The sequence below is a fragment of the Microcaecilia unicolor genome, chromosome 5, assembly GCF_901765095.1.
Source record: "Microcaecilia unicolor chromosome 5, aMicUni1.1, whole genome shotgun sequence".
NCBI classification, from domain to species: Eukaryota; Metazoa; Chordata; class Amphibia; order Gymnophiona; family Siphonopidae; genus Microcaecilia; species Microcaecilia unicolor.
The window spans coordinates 189,444,118-189,467,836 of NC_044035.1; the positions used below are offsets into that span (position 1 = coordinate 189,444,118).

Here is a 23,719-nt window from a genome sequence, read left to right on the forward strand (position 1 = left end):
TATAAAATAGGGACTGTTATGTAAATTTTACATGGGTGATCTTTTATGAAATTACCCTCTCCTCCCCTTCAATGTCCTATGGCAATCAAGTAAAAATATCCTTTACATGTTAACTTTTTATATAGGTCAGGTACCTAAATAAGGGCCAGATGCACAAAAGCCCTCACAAAAAAACGTGGGCTTTTCGATCCCTGGAAAAAAGTTACCAAGTTCTAAAAAGCGAATGATGCTGGAAGGAAATCTCATGCAAATGAGCTGCGTGCAATTTCAACAAGCAGCTCGGTAAGGAAAGCGCCTGCACATGCGTAGAACAGTCACCTGCTAAGCAGCAGATTTGTAGGACAGTCAATTGTAGAACAGCAGCATGTACTATGGACACACCTCCACAGCATTTCACTGCACACATGGCTTTCATACACACATACAAACAATAATACTACAGCCGTGTGTAGCTTTTTTTTTTTTTTTCAAAACTACGTGCTTGTTTGTTCCTAGACAACTTTAGGAGAGAATATTGATCATGACTGCCTTGCTTCAGTTTTTGTTCTAACTACTAAACACCATCTCTCCTACTGTCACCCCCCCCCCCCCCCCCCCCCCCCATCTGTCATATCCTCAACCTCTCTCTCTCCACTGCAACTGTCCCTGACACCTTCAAGCATGCTGTAGTCACACCACTTCTCAAAAAACCATCACTAGACCCTATCTGTCCTTCCAACTACCGCCCCATCTCCCTCCTACCCTTCCTCTCCAAGATACTTGAACGCGCTGCTGTTCACAGCCGTTGCCTTGATTTTCTCTCCTCTCATGCCATCCTTGATCCACTTCAATCCGGCTTTCGCCCTCTACACTCGACAGAAACGGCACTATCTAAAGTCTGTAATGACCTGTTCCTTGCCAAATCCAAAGGTCAATACTCCATCCTCATCCTCCTCGACCTATCCACCGCTTTTGACACTGTCAATCACAACTTACTTCTTGCCACACTGTCCTCGTTTGGATTCCAGGGCTCTGTCCTCTCCTGGTTCTCCTCTTATCTCTCCCACCGCACCTTCAGTGTACATTCCCAAGGATCTTCCTCCACCCCCATCCCGCTCTGTGTTGGAGTTCCTCAGGGATCTGTCCTTGGACCCCTTCTTTTTTCAATCTACACCTCTTCCCTGGGTTCGCTGATCTCATCCCATGGTTTCCAATATCATCTTTATGCTGACGACACCCAGCTTTACCTCTCCACACCGGACATCACTGCGGAAACCCAGGCCAAAGTATTGGCCTGCCTATCTGACATTGCTGCCTGGATGTCCAACCGCCACCTGAAACTGAACATGGCTAAGACCGAGCTTATTGTCTTTCCACCCAAACCCACTTCTCCTCTCCCTCCTCTCTCTATCTCTGTTGATAACACCCTCATCCTCCCCGTCTCATCTGCCCGCAACCTCGGAGTCATCTTCGACTCCTCCCTCTCCTTCTCCGCGCATATCCAGCAGATAGCCAAGACCTGTCGCCTCTCTTTCTATAACATCAGCAAAATTCGCCCTTTCCTCTCTGAGCATACCACCCAAACACTCGTCCACTCTCTCATTACCTCTCGCCTTGACTACTGCAACCTACTCCTCACTGGCCTCCCACTTAGCCATTTATCCCCCCTTCAATCCGTTCAGAACTCTGCTGCACGTCTTATCTTCCGTCAGGACCGATTTGCCCATATCACCCCTCTCCTCAAGTCACTTCACTGGCTTCTGATCAGGTACCGCATACAGTTCAAGCTTCTCCTACTTACCTACAAATGAACTCGATCTGCAGCCCCTCATTACCTCTCTACCCTCATCTCCCCTTACGCTCCTACCCGTAACCTCCGCTCACAGGACAAATCCCTCCTCTCAGTACCCTTCTCCACCACTGCCAACTCCAGACTCCGCCCTTTCTGCCTCGCCTCACCCTATGCGTGGAATAAACTCCCTGAGCCCATACGCCAAGCCCCCTTGCGGCCCATCTTCAAATTCTTATTCAAAGCCCACCTCTTCAATGTCGCCTTCGGCACATAACCATTATACCTCCATTCAGGATATCTAGATTGCCCCAACTTTACATTTCGTCCTTTAGATTGTAAGCTCCTTTGAGCAGGGACTATCCTTCTTTGTTAAACTGTACAGCGCTGCGTAACCCTAGTAGCGCTTTAGAAATGTTAAGTAGTAGTAGTAGTAGTACCACTTACTTTCACTTTTTCATTTTCAAGAATGGGTTGTCCACATCAGTGAATAATGTGTGCGCTCTTCATTTTAAAAGAAATCACTTGTGTTAGATGAGTTCATAAAGGTCACAATTCTCTGCCTTTCAAAATATCAATGGAAATACTCACAGCAGGCTGCTCCACCAAGAAGCCACTGTCATGCTATGACAGTTCCTGACCTCTCGTTAATATTTCCTTGTAAAAGGTAGGGTCTGCATTCTGTGCATCACTTGGAAATGGCTTTGCATCGCTCGGAATGCACGTTTGAAAAGTAACTAGCTCGTTATAACATATTTGCATATGATTCTCTTTGTCTGCTACTGCAAAAGGTGTAAAGCATGCAGAGCCCCTTTGTGCATTTCTCGCTGAATTCCGTGCTTGTTAAACCAGCTAGAACCAGTCAAAATTGCATGTTACTAGCACGGAAAGTTTTGTGCATCTGGCCCTAAGTCAGTTTAAATTTTTGCTACAAAGCATACCTATTGCTGTTGTCAATACATTGGATTAAAAAGTTAGAAAATATCACTGGATTAATGATGTGGGAAGGAGAAATTTTGAAATTGATTACCTGTTGATCTGCTGCAATTTTCTCTTTCCAGATCTCCTGCAGTACATTTGTCAGGTCCTTCTTATTCAGCTTCAAGTTTTTGACCTTCCCTTCATGTTTCATGTATACTGGAACATTCTCTCCTACACCCTGTGCAACAACAAGCACAGGAAAGACCAAATGATGACTGGAAATTAATTGGAAAGAGTACTGAGGGCAGAGGTTGCCTCTGCTGGTGTTTAATTGCAAAGTTATTTCAGTAACAGCAACATAGTAAAGGACAGAAGAAAGACCACCATGGTCCATCCCAACAAGGTGGCCAGAGTTGCACCTGCCACAACAGCCATGCTACACTCTTCTAAGCCTTGATATAATTGTTAAGGTCTTTTAAAGTTTGTTTTGTTTCCACACTCTTTTGCCTATTCAGTCAGGGGCCAGAGATGTACCTGATGTACCAGCTAGGTTACACCCCTCTAATCCCTGTTTAAAGTGTGAAGGTTATTTAAGGTTTGCTTTTCCTCTTTCATCCATCCAGTCAGATGGTCAAAGTTATACCCGCTTTACCAGTCAGAAATCCCTCTAAACCCTGATGAAAGTTTGAAGGTCATTTAGGTATGCTTTCATTACATCTTCTTTTGTCCATCCAACTTTTGTCAGTGTTTAATTGTCTGATAACACAATTGAAAATGTCAAAGAAACAGAGCTAGATTATTTCTGTTTTGATGGCATTAAAAAATAGGTAAGTTTGGTGTCTTTTCATTCTTTCCAACTTAATGGAAACTTGGAAAGAATTATACAAAAGGGGTTGAGAATGTCTGCCTGTCTCTGTCAGTATGCCTATCTATGGGCAAAATAATTCTCTGAAAATGTAGCAGAATGGGATGAAACTTGGCATGAAGGAAAAACCTATAGCACAGAAAAAGTAATGGAATTGGATGAAACCCAGCATGTAGGGGAAAAACAGTAAAAAGACACAATCAGTTCAAAAATGGGCCAAATTGGACCAGGGGTTCCAGAGAAATGAGCCCCTCCAAAAAGTAGCCCTATGCATTTCTACGGGAAATGGAGTTCCAGTATCTGTAGCTCTGGAACTTAGAGTAAATGTAGCAGTTCAAGAACAGAGCAAGACAGTTAGAATTCCCTACTCTTCCAAACCCCCAAACTGCCTCATCCCCTGAAACTTAACACCCTCACAAATGCCCCACCCAAACTGCCTCAACTTCTCAAAAGCTACCCCCCCCCCCCCAAACTGCCCCATCTCCAAAAACTATGCTCTTAAAACTGCTCCACCATCCTGCAAGTTCCCTATTCTCAAAAACTGCACCCAGCAACTGCCACACTACCTTGCATAAACTGCACCCTGCAACTGCCACACTACCTTGCATTCTGCCCCCACATTAAAAAAAACATGCAATTGACACATCACCCCTAAACTGCCCCAACCTTAAGCTACCTCCTGCAAACTGCCACTCTGAAAAAACTACACCCCAACTACCTATCCACCCTGTAAACTGCCCCATCCCCAAAGCTATGCCCCCATACCCTACAAATTGCATTCACACCAATAAATGAACCCCTATAAACTACTGCACCCAAAAACTATCTTATTATAACTGACAAAACACCCCACAAACTGCCCCACCCCCTAAAACTATGTTCCGCAATCTTATTATAACTGACAAAACACCCCACAAACTGCCCCACCCCCTAAAACTATGTTCCGCAAACAGCCCTACCCTATAAACTACCCCCTGCAACTACCCTACCTCCCCACAAACTGCTTACAACCCCAAAAACTAAGCCCTTGTAACTGGATGACCCCAGAAACTAACTTCTTGTGTCTGCCCCATAATCTGCAAAATGACCCGACCCCATACCTATACTACCCTACCATCTAAAAATACACCCAATCTCAAACACTACCCCTTAATTGCTCAACCACTCCACAAACTGCCCTCACCCCCTAAAACTACACCCTGCATCTGTTCTACTGCAAGAACTACCCCATAACTGACCCATTATCCCACAAACTATCCCTACTAAGACAAATTCCATCCTACCTATGTTTTAGAAAGGTCTTGAAAACATATTTGTTTGAAAATTAATGTGGTCATTTATGAATTTGCTGTTGATTATACATCCCTCAGATGTTGAGGTCCTTTTCTGATTGTTAACCGCTATGAAACCTGTGTGGAATGTGGGCAGTACACAAAACATAGATAGAATAGAATAGTACTCCCAAAAACTGTCCCCACTACTTCCTCACCATCTTGTAAACCCACAAGCTAACCCCTCACTACTGCCTTACCATCTCACAAACTATCACAGCCTCAAAAGCTACCCCCTGAAATTTCCTCATCACCCTGCACACTGCCCCACCTCCATACAAATCTCCTACAAGTGCCCCACCACCCTGTAAAATACTCCACACCAAAATCTACACTTACAACTGCCCCACAACCCAGCAAACTACTCAAGTCATAGTAACATAGTAGATGAAGGCAGATAAAGACCTGTACGGTTTATCCAATCTGCCCAACAAAATAAACTCATACCATAAGCTATGATGTGACACTTCATATGCATACCTGATCTTGATTTGTCCTTGCCATTTTCAGGGCATAGATTGTACAAGTCTGCCTGGCATTGTCCTTGTTCTACAGCTTCTGAAGTTGTTATTGAAGTCCCATTCAAGCCCATCCAAATCTGTCCAGCCACAATCAGGGTACAGATTGTAAAAGTCTGCCTTGCATTGGATTTGCTTCCCAATTACTGGTGTTGCCATCTGTCATGGTTAAGCTTCTAGGGATCCATTCCTTCTAAACAGGATTCCTTTTTATCTCAGTCCTCAAAAACTACTACCTGCTACTGGTCACTGACTCCATACACTGCCCCACCCCCAAAACTATCACCTGTAACTGTCCCACCACACCACAAACTGCCTCCCCCTCAAAAACCAGCTCGCTCAACTGCCCCATCACCCCACAAACTACTCTACTCCCAAAAACTATGCCAATTATTCCATCACCCTGCAAACCATCCCAATCACCTAAAAAGCCACTGCAACTGCTGCATCACTGCACACCTGCCTACAACTACAAAATGCTCCTATAACAGTCACACTCTCAGAATCTACCCCTACAACTGTCCTTGTAGTGCAAAGTACTCCATCCCCAAAACTCTGTCAACTTCCCCACCACCCCGTAAACTAGCCCCACCTCAAAAGTCCCACCATTTGCAAACACTGCAAACTGCCTTCAGACCCCAAATCACAACTGCCCACTCCCCAAAACTACCCATGACAATTGCTCCACCACCTTAAGTAGAGGAGTGTGGTAGCCATGTTAGTCCACTCTTAAGGTTATCAATAGAAATCAAACAAAATAAAACATGGAAAAGAAAATAAGATGATACCTTTTTTATTGGACATAACTTAATACATTTCTTGATTAGCTTTCGAAGGTTGCCCTTCTTCGTCAGATCGGAAATAAGCAAATGTGCTAGCTGACAGTGTATATAAGTGAAAACATTCAAGCATTACTATGACAGTCTGACAGGGTGGGAGGATGGGGGTGGGTAGGAGGTATGCATGGGGACATCAAAGCATATCATTGATATTCTAATAGGATGGGTGTGGATAGGTGAGGGGTGGGGTGATCAACAGAGACATACAGCTTTATGGTTTATAATGGGCTAGGAACCCCAGACCCTTGTTAAGTCCTTTCTGTTGGGTGTTAAAATATTCAATCATTCTGACTTACCACCTTACAAACCACCTTAAACCCCATGCTATTCCCATAGCTGCCCCACTACCCTACAAACTCTGTCAACACCAAACACTGCCCCAAATTATCACACTACCTTATATACTGCCCCCTCACACCCCAAAACTATCCCACAATTGCCCCATCACCCTGCAAACTACTCAAAACCATTCCCTCTGTATTGCTCCACCATCCCGCAAACTACCCTTGAATCTGTTCCATTATCCTGAAACTGCCCCACCCACAAAAAACTATGGGCTATTCCAAGGTGTGCATGTGCACGCATGCATGCAACACACTCACACACAGAGGGATTGGAAAAAATTCCATAAGCCATGCTCTGCGTGCTTTCCTTACTTCTTTTCCCATCGTTCTTCCCTGATTCCTCTTGCCAGAAGCACATTTCTTGGTTTATAGTCTGCTATCCAAGTTAAGAAAATAAGAAATAATTTTCACATGATCCAGTTATGGTTATAGATTATTTAAGGGTATAACCATTCCCGTATCAACAGATTTACTGTTGTTCCTTAGTAAGTCATTGACAAATTAACATAACAAACACCAAATAAATTTAAAGGACTTTATATTAGATTAAGCAAACCTACTGCATTAGCAACCTTAAATGACTAACAATCCAGCAATGAGATGGGTACCATCCACTGCTTTGCACTGAGTGTTACTTGCTTGTTTATCTATTTGCTGGTGAATAGTTGCTTGTTTGCATTCAATGGAAAAAGTTCTTCACTGTCAGAGAATGATTCCAATTTCTGGAGGTTAGAGTGATAGACATGGAGGAGGCCAACGCAGAAAAGTAAGTATTTAGAGGAGACCTTCAGGGACACAATAGAGCTGTACCGCTTCAGTAAGGTAGCCCCTATGCTGTTTTGGAGAAGCAACGTCACTTTGGTGTGACAGGAAGCGAACTGAAGCTAGGCACTGCACTCCTAGTGTCTGCAAAGGCATATGCCTAGAAGGGAAAGTTTAAGAATATAGATAGCTGGGTCTCTGGTAAGTGTGAAGATTGCTTGATAACTTGTCTGCCTTGTGCAAACATAGTTGTTCTCATTAATGTAATTTAAACTTGTTACTTATAGTCTGTTTTCAGGGTGGGTTCAAGGAATAAACACATATAAAATATAAATTACAAAACAACTTAACAACTAAAATAACAATTTCAACTATCCCTCCCTTATCATTCTAACAATAAATATAAGATCCCATTAGCCGTTTCCAAATTCATTATTAAACACCTACGTCTTCACTATTAGTCTAAACTAGGGCTGTACCGAATATTTGTATTCGATTTGATTCAGCCCCGAATAGTGCCTCAAATACATTATTTGTATTCGGCCAAATAGTGATTTAAATTTGAATACAAATAATCTACGGCTCTACTATGCTAAATCCTACTGGAGGGGCATTTTCAAAAAAAAATCCAAGTCCAAAAAAACCCCGTCCTGCTCAAAATGTTCAAAACCCCCCCATCCATCTCACAGCCATAATCAAACAGGAAAAATGTCTGGCTTTCCTGTTTGATTATGACTGTGAAATGGACATTTTTGCACTAAAAACATCCAAAATGAATAGCCATTTTCCAAAGTGAAATGTCCAGCTTTTCAATAAACAGGGACATGAAAGTCTGGCATCATTTTCACAAAGATGACCACAAAGATGTCTCTGCAGAACAGAGGAGTTGACTACTAGTTAATGCAGTGGACTGTAAACCCAGGTGTACAGGTTCAAACCCCACGATAACTTTTTTGTAAATGTGATTCTTCCAGGACCTGAAAAATACCTGTCAGTGGCGTAGCCAGAATGCAATTTGTGGGTGGGCCAGTGGGTACGTTGGGTGGGCTTACATTTCCTCTTCCCATCTCCCCCCCCTGCCCAACTACCACCACCACCATCAACTTTAAAAGTTAAATACTTTAGCTGTTTAAGATCCCTAGTCCACCGACCCATGCTTAGAAAAGCATAGCAGTCAAAGGCAGCGCTCCAAGCCACACACACCAGCATCATAGGCATGCTCAGTTCTCATGTTTGAACTGACTATGCGTGAGGACTGAGTATGCCTATGGTGCTGGTATTAGCAGTTTGGAGCACCACAACTGATTGCCATGGTTTTCTGGCAGAGGGTTTGATGGACTGCGGATGTCTTCAGTTGGTGGGGGCTTGGAGATCCTCACCAGCTATGTGAATGATGCACCTAGGGATGACAACTTTTTAAAAGATAAAATCCAGCACCTGCCATAGCCCTGCTCCACCACTGTTCTCACCCTTGTGCATCCCAAACCACCCCCACAAATAACTGCAGTGAGGGCAGTAGTACAGGATTCAGCACCTGCAGGCCACATTGAGGGCTGAGAGGGAATAGTACAACAGCTGCACTTTTCAGCCCCCAATGAACCATAACTCCCCCCACAGTCCCTCAACATACATATGCTTCCCCCATACAGTATTAAATCCAAAAAATATGTTCTGCATTCATAGAATTGATAGAATCAGTTGGCCTTTTCCTCAACAATTGTTATATAGTAGAGCTAGGACATTTTCCCATAAAATATGCTGTACAAAACCAAATATTTGTGTCTAATTCAATCTCAGTAACAGCAACATAAACCTTGTCAGCATATTATAAAGTAATATAAAACTGAACAAAAATTCACTTAAGACCTAGAACAAATCTACCATTCTGGCATAACCCAAAACTCACATAACGAGGACCTAGAGATGGGAGTAACTAGTGAGGTAATTAAATTTGCAGATGACACAAAGTTATTCAGGGTCATCAAGTCACAGGAGGAGTGTGAAAGATTACAGGAGGACCTCGCGAGACTGGGGGATTGGGCGTCCAAGTGGCAGATGAAGTTCAATGTTGACAAGTGCAAAGTGATGCATGTGGGTAAGAGGATCCCGAATTACAGCTATGTCATGCAGGTTCCGCGTTAGGAGTCAAGGACCTAGAAAGGGATCTGGGAGTCAATATTGATAAGATGTTAAAAACTTCTGCTCAGTGTGCTGCGGCGGCTAAGAAAGCACACAGAATGTTGAGTATTATTAGGAAAGGGATGGAAAACAAACACGAGGATGTTATAATGCTGTTATATTGCTCCATGGTGCGACTGCACCTCAAGTATTGTGTCCAATTCTGGTCGCCGCATCTCAAAAAAGATATAAAGGAATTAGAGAAGGTGCAGAGAAGGACGACAAAAATGATAAAGGAAATGGAACGACTTCCCTATGAGGAAAGGCTGAGAAGGTTAGGGCTCTTCAGCTTGCAGAAAAGGCTGCTGAGGGGTGATATGATAGAAGTCTACAAGATAATGAGCGGATTAGAGCGGACAGATGTGAAGCATTTGTTTACACTTTCGAACAACAACAAAACCAGGGGACACAAGATGAAGCTAGAATATGGTAGATTTAAAACAAATAGGAGAATTATAGCATGTGGAAAAAGAGGGGGGAGGCACGGTGCGATCAGATCATGAGATAGCTTCAGTCTTTCACCAGTACTTCCAGAAGATATATAGTAGCCCGCAGGAAGAGCCTATGGATGGGAAATTATATTTAGAAAACCTGACACTGCCAAAGTTAAGGGAAAGAGAGGCCACTAAACTTAATAGACCTATAACGATAGAGGAGGTAGAGCTTGTGGTCCAACGGAGTGCCTTGTTCAAAGCACCGGGGCCAGATGGCTATAGGGCCGAATTTTATAAGTTGTTGGCCCCCTCAATCCTGCCTACGTTGCAATCATATTTTTCGCGGTTCATAGAGGAGGGCACACTTCCTCAGTCCCTTCAATTAGCTCAAATAGTGCTGTTGTTGAAACCGGGAAGGAAGCCAGAAAAGCTATCTTCATATAGGCCAATTTCTCTACTGAATGTGGAAATTTTTTGCAAAACTTCTGGCCAATAGATTAGCTAACGTGCTCCCAAGGCTGATCGCAGACCAACAGGCGGGGTTTGCATCAGGGCGTACAGTAGCACATAATGTATGACGCCTGTTGCTCTCTATGGAATATGTGGAAAACGTAAAGGCACCCTCTTTATTGGTGAGTTTCGATGCTGAGAAAGCATTCGATAGAGTGTATTGGGAATTTCTGTTTATAGTTTTACGGAAATATGGGTTTTTGGGGTTTTTTTTAAAGGCTCTGCAGGCATTATACAGAGGCCCTAGAGCTAGGATTCTGGTAAATGGTGTCTTTTCGGCAGGAATTTGAGATACACCGTGGTACACGGCAGGGGTGCCCATTGTCGCCTATGCTTTTTATTTTAACTATGGACCCCTTCATCAGGGATATCATGAGTAATCCAGACATCAAAGGGGTTCAGATAGGCCACCACATATTTAAAATCTCAGCATTCGCTGATGATCTGTTAGTGCATATGGTAGACCCTCAAGTATCATTCCCAGCGCTAATGGAATGTTTCGCAGAATATGGGGACTATTCAGGTTTTCGGTTGAACCTAGATAAGTCCATAGCAATGCCCATGGAAACAGCAGTGAAGGCGGATTGGGTGGGTTCTTTCCCGGTGAGGTGGGAATCTACATCATTCCGGTATCTTGGGGTATTATTAATAAGGAGTACCGAGATGATTTACAAGGTAAATGTAACAATGTTGTTGGATCACTGTAAAGCTCTTTTGACAGCATGGCAAAATTTTCCTCTCTCGACTTATGGTAGGATCCAGTTATTTAATATGGTATTATTTCTGAAATGGCTATACATTATACAATTGTTACCAATTAGAATATTGAAACGAGACCTCAAGAGTTTGCAGAGGATAATATCCTTCTTCTGCTGGGAGGGTAGGAAACCGAGAATGCAGTTTAAACATCTATTAGGGTCATGGAAGTATGGAGGGATTGGAGTCCCAGACCTCTCGCTATATAATTATGCGTGTTTACTTAGACATCTTGGAGACTGGGTCCTGGAGGAACACAACTATACTCCCAGAAGGTATGAGGTGGCATATTATTCCCCTTGGCATGTAAATTCTTTATTACATTGTACACAAAAAACGCTCCCGGAGGGATTGCGGAAGAGTGTGGTGCTGAGATCGTTGCGCCAAATTTGGAGATTCTTGACCTCGCTGCTGGGAAGTTGGGGTGAGGTTTCGGACCAGCTACCGATTAGGGGCAATATGCACTTCCTACCAGGGAACGATAATGCTAGTTTCACTAGATGGGCCGCAAGAGGGATATCGTTGTTACAGCATGTGTTAGATGCAGAGGGTAGGTTGCAATCCTGGGAGGCCCTCTCAGTGGCCGGGAAAGTAGAACAGAGAGATTGAATGGCATATGGGAGATCCACTGGCCTAACATGCAACCCACCCACAAAAGAGGACATACACTAGACATCATAACTCATAAATTTTCATCAGAAGCGAACCTCATATTCAGAGATACAAAATGGACAATCACACCATGGTCAGATCACTACAAGGCAACCACCTCCCTCCTCTGGAAAACAAAAGAGAAACAACAAAAACAAGAAAAGAAAACCTATACTATGAGAGGCAAAATAGACCCTCTAACATTCTGGCAACAAATATATACCGAGGAATGGACCACAACTACAGAATCACCCCAATTTCTACAAGAATGGGACAACAGATGCAGAACGGTGCTAGACAAAATAGCACCGCTCCAAACGAGAACCTCACACAGGAAAAACTCAATCCCATGGTTTAATGAAGAACTGAAAGAATTAAAAACACAGGTCAGAAGACTAGAAAGGGCATGGAGCAAAAAAAAAAAAGATGATCACACACTTAAAGAGTGGAAACAGGTACAAAGAAAATACAAATACAAAATCAGACATACCAAAAGAATGCACTACAAAACTATAATAGGACCAAACTACAAGGACACGCACAAACTCTTTTCACTTGTAAACAACCTCCTAAACACCACACGGGTCACCTCGAATAGCACAGACACCCCATCGGCCACCAACTTAGCGAAATATTTCAATGAAAAAATCACAAAGCTCCGACATATGATACCAAGCAATACCATTGAGTATACAAGCATCCTTGAATGCTTAGACCCAAATCCTGGGGAATACCCAGCCGATCGATCATGGACCAATTTTGACCTGATCTCAATAAATGAACTCACACACTGGCTCAGTAAATATGCCAAATCTCAATGCAAACTTGACATTTGCCCTACCAGCCTAATAAGATCCGCACCCAAACAATTCAAATAATTCAGACCTCCCGAACCAAGTAAACTACAGACTCATAAATGGACTCTTCCCCACGGAAAATGGAAATATCCTACTCACTCCACTGCCTAAAGATGCCAAGAAAAGCACAATGGACTTAACCAACTACCGACCAGTTGCTTCTATCCCACTCACAACAAAATTGATGGAAGGCATAGTGACGAAACAACTCATGGAATACCTGACCAAACACTCAATTCTACATGAGTCACAATCAGGATTTCGATCAAATCATAGTACTGAAACTGTACTAGTGTCGGCAATGAACACATTCAAAAAAACGATCACAACCGGCAAGAACATACTCATACTACAATTCGACATGTCTAGTGCCTTCGACATGGTGGATCATGAAATACTATTACACCTACTAGAGTACTTCAAAATCGGAGGTCCAGTTCTCAAATGGTTTGAAGGATTCCTCACCACCAGATCCTACCAAGTAATAACAAACACGGACAGATCGCCACCTTGGAGACCAGAATGCGGAGTTCCTCAAGGATCCCCCCTCTCACCAACTATCTTCAACCTAAATATGATACCATTAGCCAAACTCCTAGCCAATCAAAACCTTAACCCTTACATATATGCCGAAGATGTTACGATCCATATCCCGTTCAAAAGTGACTTAAACGAAATAACCAACGAGATCAACCAGAACTTCCAGACCATGCACTCTTGGGCAGACTCATTCAAGTTAAAACTCAACGCAGAAAAAACTCAGTGTCTAGTTCTCACCTCCCAATACAATACAAACAAATACCCCACAATAACCACACCCTACTGAACACTTCCTATCTCAGAAAATCTGAAAATCCTTGGAGTCACAATTGATCAAAACCTCACTCTCGACACCCACGCGAAGAACACGACGAAAAAAATGTTCCAATCGATGTGGAAACTCAAAAGAATAAAACCTTTTTTCCCAAGAAACATCTTCCGCACCCTAGTACAGCCATTGGTATTAAGCCACTTGGACTACTGTAACGCTCTGTACGCAGGCTGCAAAGAACAGACCATCAAAAAACTCCAAACAGCCCAGAACACCGCAGCCAGACTCATTTTTGGAACACCTAAATACGAGAGTGCGAAACCCCTCAGAGAGAAACTGCACTGGCTCCCGCTCAAGGAACGAATCGAGTTCAAGATCTGCACGACTGTACACAAAATCATTCACGCAGATGCCCCACTCTATATGTTAAACTTAGTGGACTTACCGCCTAAGAATGCCAAAAGATCGGCCCGCAAATTCCTCAATCTGAACTTTCCCAGCTGTAAAGGAATGAAATACAAACAGGCTTATGCTACTACCTTTGCGTACAAAAGTACACAGTTTTGGAACGCACTACCCATGGCCCTAAAAACCATGACCAATCTAACCAGCTTTCGCAAAGCTTTGGAAACACATCTCTTCAACAGAGCCTACAAAAGTCACCCTCAATGAAACAAATCATTCCTTAAACCACCCAAGTACACCAAAACACTTCTCACACGACCTTACCTAACACCTTCTACCTAAATTCCTCTTTCACCTCAGGTTATGATCGACTGTTTTCTTAAATCATGTAATGACGCTCTCATTTCCATACTCTGTAAGCCACATTGAGCCTGCAAAAAGGTGGGAAAATGTGGGGTACAAATACAATAAATAAAATAAATAAATAAATAAATAGATAAATATATACAATTGAGGCATTATGTAGCCTCACTGGCGAGGAGTGCGTTGTCTCCATCCTTGGGTGAGAAGGTTCAGGCATTTTTTGAGAGATTCTGGGAAGGGGGGCTTTCAATATCAGGGTTGCATAAAGCAATACAGCTGAACTCCCGAGATAGGACATTTGAGGGAGTTCGTATGAGATGGGGACAAGATATAGGGAATGTAGGGAGGGATATAGAGCCACTAACACTAATAAAGAGAATTCCCGAGATCTCGGTAAACGCGGTCTTGAGAGAATGCCAATTCCGAATCTTACATATGGCATACTTTACGCAGGATCGATTATTTAAAATAGGAGCGGTAGAGACCCCGGTATGTCAGAAATGCAAGCAGGGACACAATACCTTTTTCCACTCCTTTTGGGAATGCCCAAAGACTCAGTTGTTCTGGAAGGCAGTGATTGGTTATGTAGGGAAATTGTTGGGGAGGGTGGTCTCACTTACCACGGAAGCAGTGTTGCTGGATAAGTATGAAGCATTTCATATATTTAATAGAGAACATACTTTGTTTGTTAGGAAAGCGGGGATTTTGGGGAAAAAGTGATCTTAGGGGTTTGGGTAGGGGATGAGGCACCATCTTTTTGGACCTGGAGAAATAAATTGCATGCTTTGATGCTGCTAGAGTGTCAATACGCCAAGCACATGCCCAAACCATTAAAGTTATTACACGCAGTGTGGGATGCATATATTGAATCTCTCCCGCACAGGGCTAGGAGTCTGCTTTTAAACTCCATGTAGGGATCAGAGAGACAGGGTGGGGATGCTCCATGGCATTAAGAAAAAAAGGCATTCAGAATATATAACATACATGTATAGGTACTGGTTGAGGGAGGCCCTCCTCTCCGTGTTCTATCCCCCCCCTATTTTTTCTATTTTATTTAAATTAATTAATTAATTTTTATTTTATATATATATATATATATATATATATATATATATATTTTTTTTTTTTTTTTTTTTGTATGATGCGAGATGCTGCCTCATGAATAGATGGAATAGGGGGAGGGGGGAGGGAGGGAGGGAAAGGATGTAAGAAGGTATATAAAAAATGATCAATGATTGATAAGCAGTGTTTAAAATGGTTACCCGGAGTCCCTTGGATGATTGCACAAGCAGTTTGATATGTAAGAAAAGTTATATGGGACAAAAGTTAAGTAGCAAGAATATTATCTTAAAATCTTGTTTAATCAGACTATATGTCGGAGGGATCAGATAGGGAGTTGGGAGGGGAGAAGGGGTGCTTGATTATATAAATTTGATGGTATAATATTCTCTTGTATACTCTCAGATGGTTGTATTTACAAAGTTTGTTGTTTTGTATATTGAAGAAGACTGATTCTTTTGTTACATCATCAATAAAAAATTGTTGAAACATAAAACAAATAGGAGAAAGTTTTTCTTTACTCAGCGTGTAGTTAGACTCTGGAACTCGTTGCTGGAGAATGTAGTGACAGCAGCTGGCCTTACGGAATTTAAAGGGGGTTTGGACAGATTCCTGAGGGAAAGTCCATTGAACATTAATTTTTTTTTTTTTTGGGGGGGGGGGGGGGGGGTTGCCGGGTTCTTGAAGCCTGGATTGGCCACTGTCGGAGACAGGATGCTGGGCTTGATGGACTCTTGGTCTTTTCCCAGTATGGCGGTACTTATGTACTTATGGACCATACCTAGGGAAAGGAAGCACCATAAATATTCAGTGGGCTCTAGAACATCAGTACACCTATTGGGAATATTGAACAAGCCAGATTACTACATATCTTGACCAGGGGCGTAGCCAGACAGCAGATTTTGGGTGGGCCTAGTCAAGAAGTGGTTGGGCACCAAGTGTTCTTCCCTCCCCCCCCCCCCCCAATGCAATGAGGCCAGTATCAGCAGCTTAGGAAGCTTAGACTGCTGAAGTGGAGAGCAGTGTTTTCAGCACCATCAGGGGAAGGTCTTCAGCTGGCAAACTTGGGATCCCCACTAGCTAGCTAGAACTAAATACGTGCTGCTGTTGAGTGGGCCTGAGCCCTAAGTGGATGGGCCCCAGCCCACCCAGGCCCACCTGTGGCTAAGCCACTGATCTTTACACAGACCCTCACCAAATACAGACTAGATGACCATAAATTAATAGAAATATATAGACAAAATCCAACTGAAACCTCCCAAAACCAGACTTCAATGCAGAACACCACCAGAAATTCTCCTTGTACTGGTGCAAAGATAGTAGATGTTAGGAACAGCACTTTGAGGAAGAGGGGGAGGGGACTGGGAAGAGTTGCTACCAGGGCAATTGCACTAATAAATCTGCAATTTGTGCTAATTTTCCAAACTGTTCTATAATATAGTAACACATGGCCAAATTTCAGTGAGGATATGCTGTTTCCTAATGGGTTCATCTTAACTGTTGTTGTAATCTGCCTTGGGAAGCCTAGCGTTATAAAGAAGGAATATACTGAAATTAAATTGAATTAAAAATAAACCCTCCTTTCATTGGGGCACAAGGAATCACATCTTCACCTCATCTCTTTTGTACAAATGGATTATTATGTTTCAGGGACAAGTGGTTTTTATAAGTCAAAATAATAAAAATAAATATTTTCTTTCATGCGGATCTCTCATTTGTTTAAACATACCTAAATGGGCTATAAGACCCTAATGCAGTCCATTGGTTTTCTTATATTTTGTCCTTGCGATGACTTATACTGTGCCAAAACTGGAAATACAGTGAGACAGAATAATAGATTTGGTCCTCCTTGCTTAATTTTAAACAAGAACCTAAGAAATGATTTAATCTGGTTTTACAACAGACATATTATCAAGCTATGCATCACCATTTGGAAAACATAAATGTCATTCAGCTTCAACTGTTCTACTGCTGCTTTCCCTTAGCCATCATTATTCCTGCGTCTCATCTATATACAAACACACAGCTGGGAGTCAAAGATTAACCTCCCTCCCCCCCACAAAAAAAACCCCCATGCCTTTTACAACCAGACTTATTACCACAGAACTGGAAAATGTGGGCAAATTTAGACTGACTCTGGACTTCAGCATGAAGGTACTTCTGCCCTCATTATTCAATATCTCTCTTTTAAATAGTAGTAATAAACAAGATTGAGTGCATTTTTATAATATACCACTGCATTTCACACAAAAAAGGAGCAGGTTCCCACAAACCATCTTTCTCTTTTGATCTAGGCATAGAAAAAAACGTATTTAAATGCTCTCAGGTTTCAACCTAATTCATGTTTAATATGGGATGCCATCTATTTATTTATTTATTTTATTGCATTTGTATCCCACATTTTCCCACCTTTTTGCGGGCTCAGTGTGGCTTACAATACATTATGAATGATGGAAATACATTTTGTTACAATTCGGTTATGGATTACATTGTGAAGAGTTATACGAGACAAAATCAAAGTATCGTTAAGGAATATATCAATGGAAAAGAACGTTGAAACATTGGAAGGAAACAACGAGGAGCTAAGGGGCAATATATCATAACAGAAAACATATGATATACATTTTTTTTTTTGTGAGTAGAGGTATGAGTGTGGTGAGGTTTCAGGATAGAGAATTCATAAGTGGATGTGTTGATGTATTACTGAACAGTGAGTGTGGATTTTATGTGTTTTGGTTCTTTCCGTAGATTTTCTCAAAAAGATGTGTTTTCAATAATTTGCGGAAGTTGGTTTGTTCGCAGATCGTTTTCAGGCCACGCGGCAGCGCGTTCCAGAACTGCGTGCTCATGTAAGAAAAGGTTGACGCGTGCAGCGCCTTGTATTTCAGGCCCTTGCAGCTAGGGAAGTGGAGGTTGAGGAAAGTTCTGGATGATTTTTTAGCTTTTCTGGGTGGTAAGTCGATTAACTCAGACATGTAGGCTGGGGCTTCTCCGTGAATAATTTTGTGGACTAGTGTGCATACTTTAAAAGTAATGCGTTCCTTGAGTGGGAGCCAGTGTAGCTTCTCTCGTAATGGTTTTGCACTTTCATATTTTGGTTTTCCGAATATGAGTCTGGCTGCTATATTCTGGGCTGTTTGAAGTTTCCTCAGTATTTGCTCTTTGCAGCCTGCGTACAGTGAGTTGCAGTAGTCCAGATGGCTGAGTACAAGGGATTGCACTAGGCTGCGGAAGACGGATCTTGGGAAGAATGGTCTTATTCTTTTCAGTTTCCACATGCAGTAGAACATTTTTTTGGTTGTGTTGTTTGCATGGGTTTCGAGTGTTAGGTGGCAGTCGATAGTAACTCCAAGGATTTTTAGTGTTTCTGAGATTGGAAGGTTTAGTTTTGGTGTATTTATAGCGGTAAATTCCTTCGTGTTGTATTGGGAAGTAAGTATCAGGCACTGAGTTTTTTCTGCATTTAGTTTCAGACGAAATGCATCTGCCCAGGTGTTCATGATGTGTAGAGTTTGGTTGATTTCATTGGAGATTTCTTTGATGTCTTGTTTGAAAGGGATGTATATTGTTATATCATCGGCGTATATATATGGGTTGAGGTTATGGTTTGATAGGAGTTTTGCCAAGGGGATCATCATTAGGTTGAAGATGGTTGGTGAGAGAGGTGATCCTTGTGGTACTCCACATTCAGGTGTCCATGCGGCAGACGTGGCTGACTTTGATGTGACTTGGTATGAACGCTTGGTTAGGAACCCCTTGAACCAGTTTAGGACATTTCCTCCAATGCCAAAATATTCGAGTATGTGTAATAGGATTCCGTGGTCAACCATGTCGAAGGCACTTGACATGTCAAATTGTAGGAGGAGTATATTGTTGCCAGTTGCAATCATTTGTTTAAATTTAGTCATGAGGGTAATTAATACTGTTTCTGTACTATGATTCGATCGGAATCCTGATTGGGCATCATGCAGTATTGAGTATTTATTTAGATAGTTGGTGAGTTGTTTAGTTACGATTCCTTCGGTTATTTTGGTTGTTAGTGGTATGGATGCTACTGGTCTGCAGTTGGTTATTTCTCTTGCGCTTTTCTTTGTTTCTTTGGGTATTGGGGTGAGTAAAATTTTTCCTTTTTCTTTTGGGAAAAGTCCATTTAGTAGCATGAAGTTTATGTGGTTCGTTAGGTCTGTTATGAATTGTTGAGGAGCTGATTTCATGAGGTTATTTGGGCATATGTCTAGTTTGCGTAGGATTTGGCATATCTTTTAAGTGTATCAGAGATGGAGGAATTGGATGGTGTCAGCATTGGTTGACCATTCGTTCTGGTAGATCTGTTGCCAAAATGTTGTGGGGTCTATTTTTCCTCTCGTGGTGTATGTAGTTCGCTCATGTTTATTGATTGTGTTTATGTGTATTTTTTGCCATTAGAGGGAGACATTTGCTTTATGGTGGTCTGACCATAATGTAGGTGTCCATCTTGTGTTGGTAAGTGTGATGGCTGAGTCCAGATCGAATTTGTGTGTTATGATGTCCAGTGTATGTCCTTTTTCGTGTGTTGGTTGCGTGTTGGGTGCATGTAGATCCCAGAGTTTTAGGAATTCTTTGAATTCTCGTGTGCCTGTTGAGGTGTCATCTTCAAGGTGTAGGTTAATGTCTCCTATTAAAAGGATGTTTGTGGCAGATACACACGTGTTTGAGATGAAGTCCATGAGTTGTGTTTGGGAGTCTTGCCATTTTCCTGGTGGTCTGTAGAATAGGATTGCATTGAGGTGTCCTATTAGGTTTGGGTGATTAATTCTTGTCGATGCAATTTCAAGTTGTGGTGGGCATGCTTCTAAGATGGCGGGGTCTGTGGGGCTATGGAACCAGGTTTCTGTAATAAATAGAAGGTCTAATTTATCTGTGGTGATCCAGTCTAGTATATCTACTGAGTTGCTTACTGCTGATCTTGCATTGATGTATCCTAGTTGGATTGATCGATGTGGGTCTGTGGGGGGGGTTCGATGTGTTTATTTTTATTAGTTGTCTGTTTCTTCGGTGGTTGAATTTGTTGTTGTTGTTGTTTTCCTCTTTTTGTTGGTGGTGTTCATGTTCGAAGATTTTTCCTTTTGGTTGGTTGTTGTGTCTTTGGTTTGGTGAGTTGTTGGTAGGTGGTGCGTAGGGTTGGTGTATTGTGGGTAAGTTATTATGGATGTTCTTTAAGGTGGGCATTGTGTGTATGTGAGTGCTGTGTGTAATATTTATTTATTTAGCACATTTATACCCCAATTTTTTCCACATTGTGCAGACTCAAAGTGGCTTACAATGTACTGATTAGGCTATCGCCAGACCAGTGGTTATACAATTTCAATTAAATTAGAGAAGATAAAAGAAACAGAGTAAACGAAAATAGGGAAAGGGTAAAATAGACTAAAATGGTCCTTAAAATGTTGTAAATATCCTCTCCAAGAACATGTAATCTATCACCCTGAATATGTAAAATGCTCTATCCATCAATAAACTATAAGCCACATTGAACCTACCACTAGAAAGGAAAATGTGGGGTACAAATGCAATAAATATAATAAATAAATAAATAAATAAATAAAATTGTACAAGACTAAAAAGAAGGAAGTCCTAAGTTAAACCTGTTTCAGTCATGTCCAGGGTACTAAAAGGTGCTCTGATTGAGCGGTTGACCACTGGACGGATTAAGGCATGACACTTCCTTAATCCCCTAGTGGCTGCTGTCCCTCTCTCTCTCCCCTGAAAGAAAAACTGAAAGGGATACCAGGCTCTATGCAGCTTCAGGTATTATGAACGTAACGTCAGGCGAGGGCGGGACATGGAAGGAAGGACAGGTCTGCCCTGCTGCGCTGCTGCTTGCTGCTCTGAATCCGAACTTGCGAAGGTGAAAGGAGCTTCAGGTTAGTTCCAGGAGCGACGGAGGGGGGGCCCGGCGACCTCGGGTGGGGGGCCGCGACCTTGGTTGGGGGGGCGACCGATGTTTCCCAGAAAATAAGACATCCCCCCGAAAATAAGACCTAGCGCGTTTTGGGGAGGAAAAATAAATATAAGACAGTGTCTTATTTTCGGGGAAACACGGAAGGTTTGCTTGTGGATTAATACCTTTCAAATATTTGAATGTCTATATCATACTTCCCCTGTCTGTTCTTTCTTCCAGGGTATACATGTTCAGGTCAGCAAGTCTCTCCTTATATGTCTTTGCTACGCAAACCCCATACCATTTTTGTCACTTTTCTTTGAACTGCTTCAAGTTTTTTTTACATCCTTAGCAAGATACGGCCTCCAAAAATGAACACAATACTCCAAGTGGGGCCTCACCAATGACCTGTACAAGGGCAACAACACCTCTTTTTTTCTGCTGGTTATACTGCTCTCTATGCAGCCTAGCCTTTGTATTGCTCCATGGTGTGACCGCACCTCGAATATTGTGTTCAATTCTGGTCGCTGCATCTCAAAAAAGATATAGTGGAATTAGAAAAGGTGCAGAGAAGGGCGACAAAAATGATAAAGGGGATGGGACGGCTTCCCTATGAGGAAAGGCTAAAGTGGCTAGGGCTCTTCAACTTGGAGAAAAGGAGGTTGAGGGGAGATATGATAGAGGTCTATAAAATAATGAGTGGAGTTGAACGGGTAGATGTGAAGCATCTGTTCATGCTTTCCAAAAATACTAGGACTAGGGGGCATGCAATGAAGCTACAATGTAGTAAATTTAAAACGAATCGGAGAAAATGTTTCTTCAGTCAATGTGTAATTAAACTCTGGAATTCGTTGCCAGAGAATGTGGTAAAGGCAGTTAGCTTAGCGGAGTTTTAAAAAGGTTTGGACGGCTTCCTAAAGGAAAAAGTCCATAAACCATTATTAAATGGACTTGGGGAAAATTCACTATTTCTGGGATAAGCAGTATAAAATGTTTTGTACATTTTTGGGATCTTGCTAGGCATTTGTGACCTGGATTGGCCACTGTTGGAAACTGGATGCCGGGTTCAATGGACCTTTGGTCTTTCCCAGTATGGCAATACTTATGTACTTATGTAGCATCCTTCTGGCCTCGGCCATCACCCGTCACCTTGAGATCCTCAGACACCATCACCCCAAGGCCCCTCTCCTGAGCTGAGCTTACAAATCTCTTCCCTCCTATCTGGTACATCTCTGTTGAATTTGTGCACCTCAAGTGCATCACTCTATACTTCTTTGCATTCAATGTTAACTGCCAGACCCTTGACCATTCTTCCAACGTTTGGAGATCCCCTCTCATAGTTTCCACTCCCTCTAGGGAATCTATTGGCTATCTTTGTGTCATCCGCAAAAAGGCAAACTTTTCCTACCAACCCTTCAGCAATGTCTCTCAGAAATGTATTAAACAGAATCAGCCCCAGCACCAACCCCTGTGGCACTCCACTACTCACCTTCCTTTCCTCCAAGCAGATTCCATTTACCACCACCCTCTGTTGCCTGTCGGTCAACTAGTTTCCAATCCACCACTTTAGGTCCTAAGTTCAGCCCTCTCAGCTTATTCAAGAGTTTTCTGTGAGAAACCGTATCAAAGGCTTTGCTGAAATCCATGTAAATTACATCTAGTGCATGTCCTTTATCCAGTTCTTTGGTCACCCAGTCAAAGTAGTCAATCAGATTTGTTTGGCAGGATTCTCCTTTGGTAAAGCCATGTTGTCTTGGATCCTGTAATCCATTGACTTCTAGAAAGTTAACTATCCTGGGGAACTGAGTTCGATTCCCACTGCAGCTCCTTGTGACTCTGGGCAAGTCACTTAACCCTCCATTGCCTCTGGTACAAAATAAGTACCTGAATATATGTAAACCGTTTTGAATGTAGTTGCAAAAACCTCAGAAAGGCGGTATATCAAGTCCCATTTCCCCCTTCAACAACAACTCCATTATTTTTCCTAACCACTGATGTAAGACTTACTGGCCTGTAGTTTTCCACTTCTTCCCTGCCTCTGCTTTTGTGAAGAGGGACAGCACAGCTAGTCTCCAATCATACAAAACCTCTCCTGTCTCTAAAGATCTATTAAATAAATCCTTAAGAGGTCCTGCCAGGACTTCTCTTACTCCCTCAGTATCATGGGATATATTCCATTTGGCCCCATAGCTTTGTCCACTTTCAGATTTTCAAGCTGTTTATAACAGTGGCGTAGCCAGACCTGAGATTTTGGGTGGGCCCAGAGCTAATATGGGTGGGCACTATATATAGATATAGATAGATAGATAGATAGATATAGAGAGAGACATGAGTAATGTTTCTTGGGATACTACAAAATAATGCCTTAGAATGCACTTGATGATGGATTTCTAAGTATTCTGCCCAACAGCTGCCCTGCATCAACAT

General features: G+C 42.3%; 1 protein-coding gene across 1 annotated transcript in view; it reads right to left on the minus strand.

Moving 5' to 3' along the window:
- The window catches only part of TSNAXIP1 (translin associated factor X interacting protein 1), a 1,164,230-nt gene that overhangs the window by 288,190 nt on the left and 852,321 nt on the right, over window positions 1–23,719 (minus strand). The window contains exon 11 of the mRNA XM_030203665.1: window positions 2,799–2,927. Within this exon, the coding sequence (XP_030059525.1) occupies window positions 2,799–2,927 (129 nt within the window). The remainder of the gene's footprint in view (window positions 1–2,798; window positions 2,928–23,719) is intronic.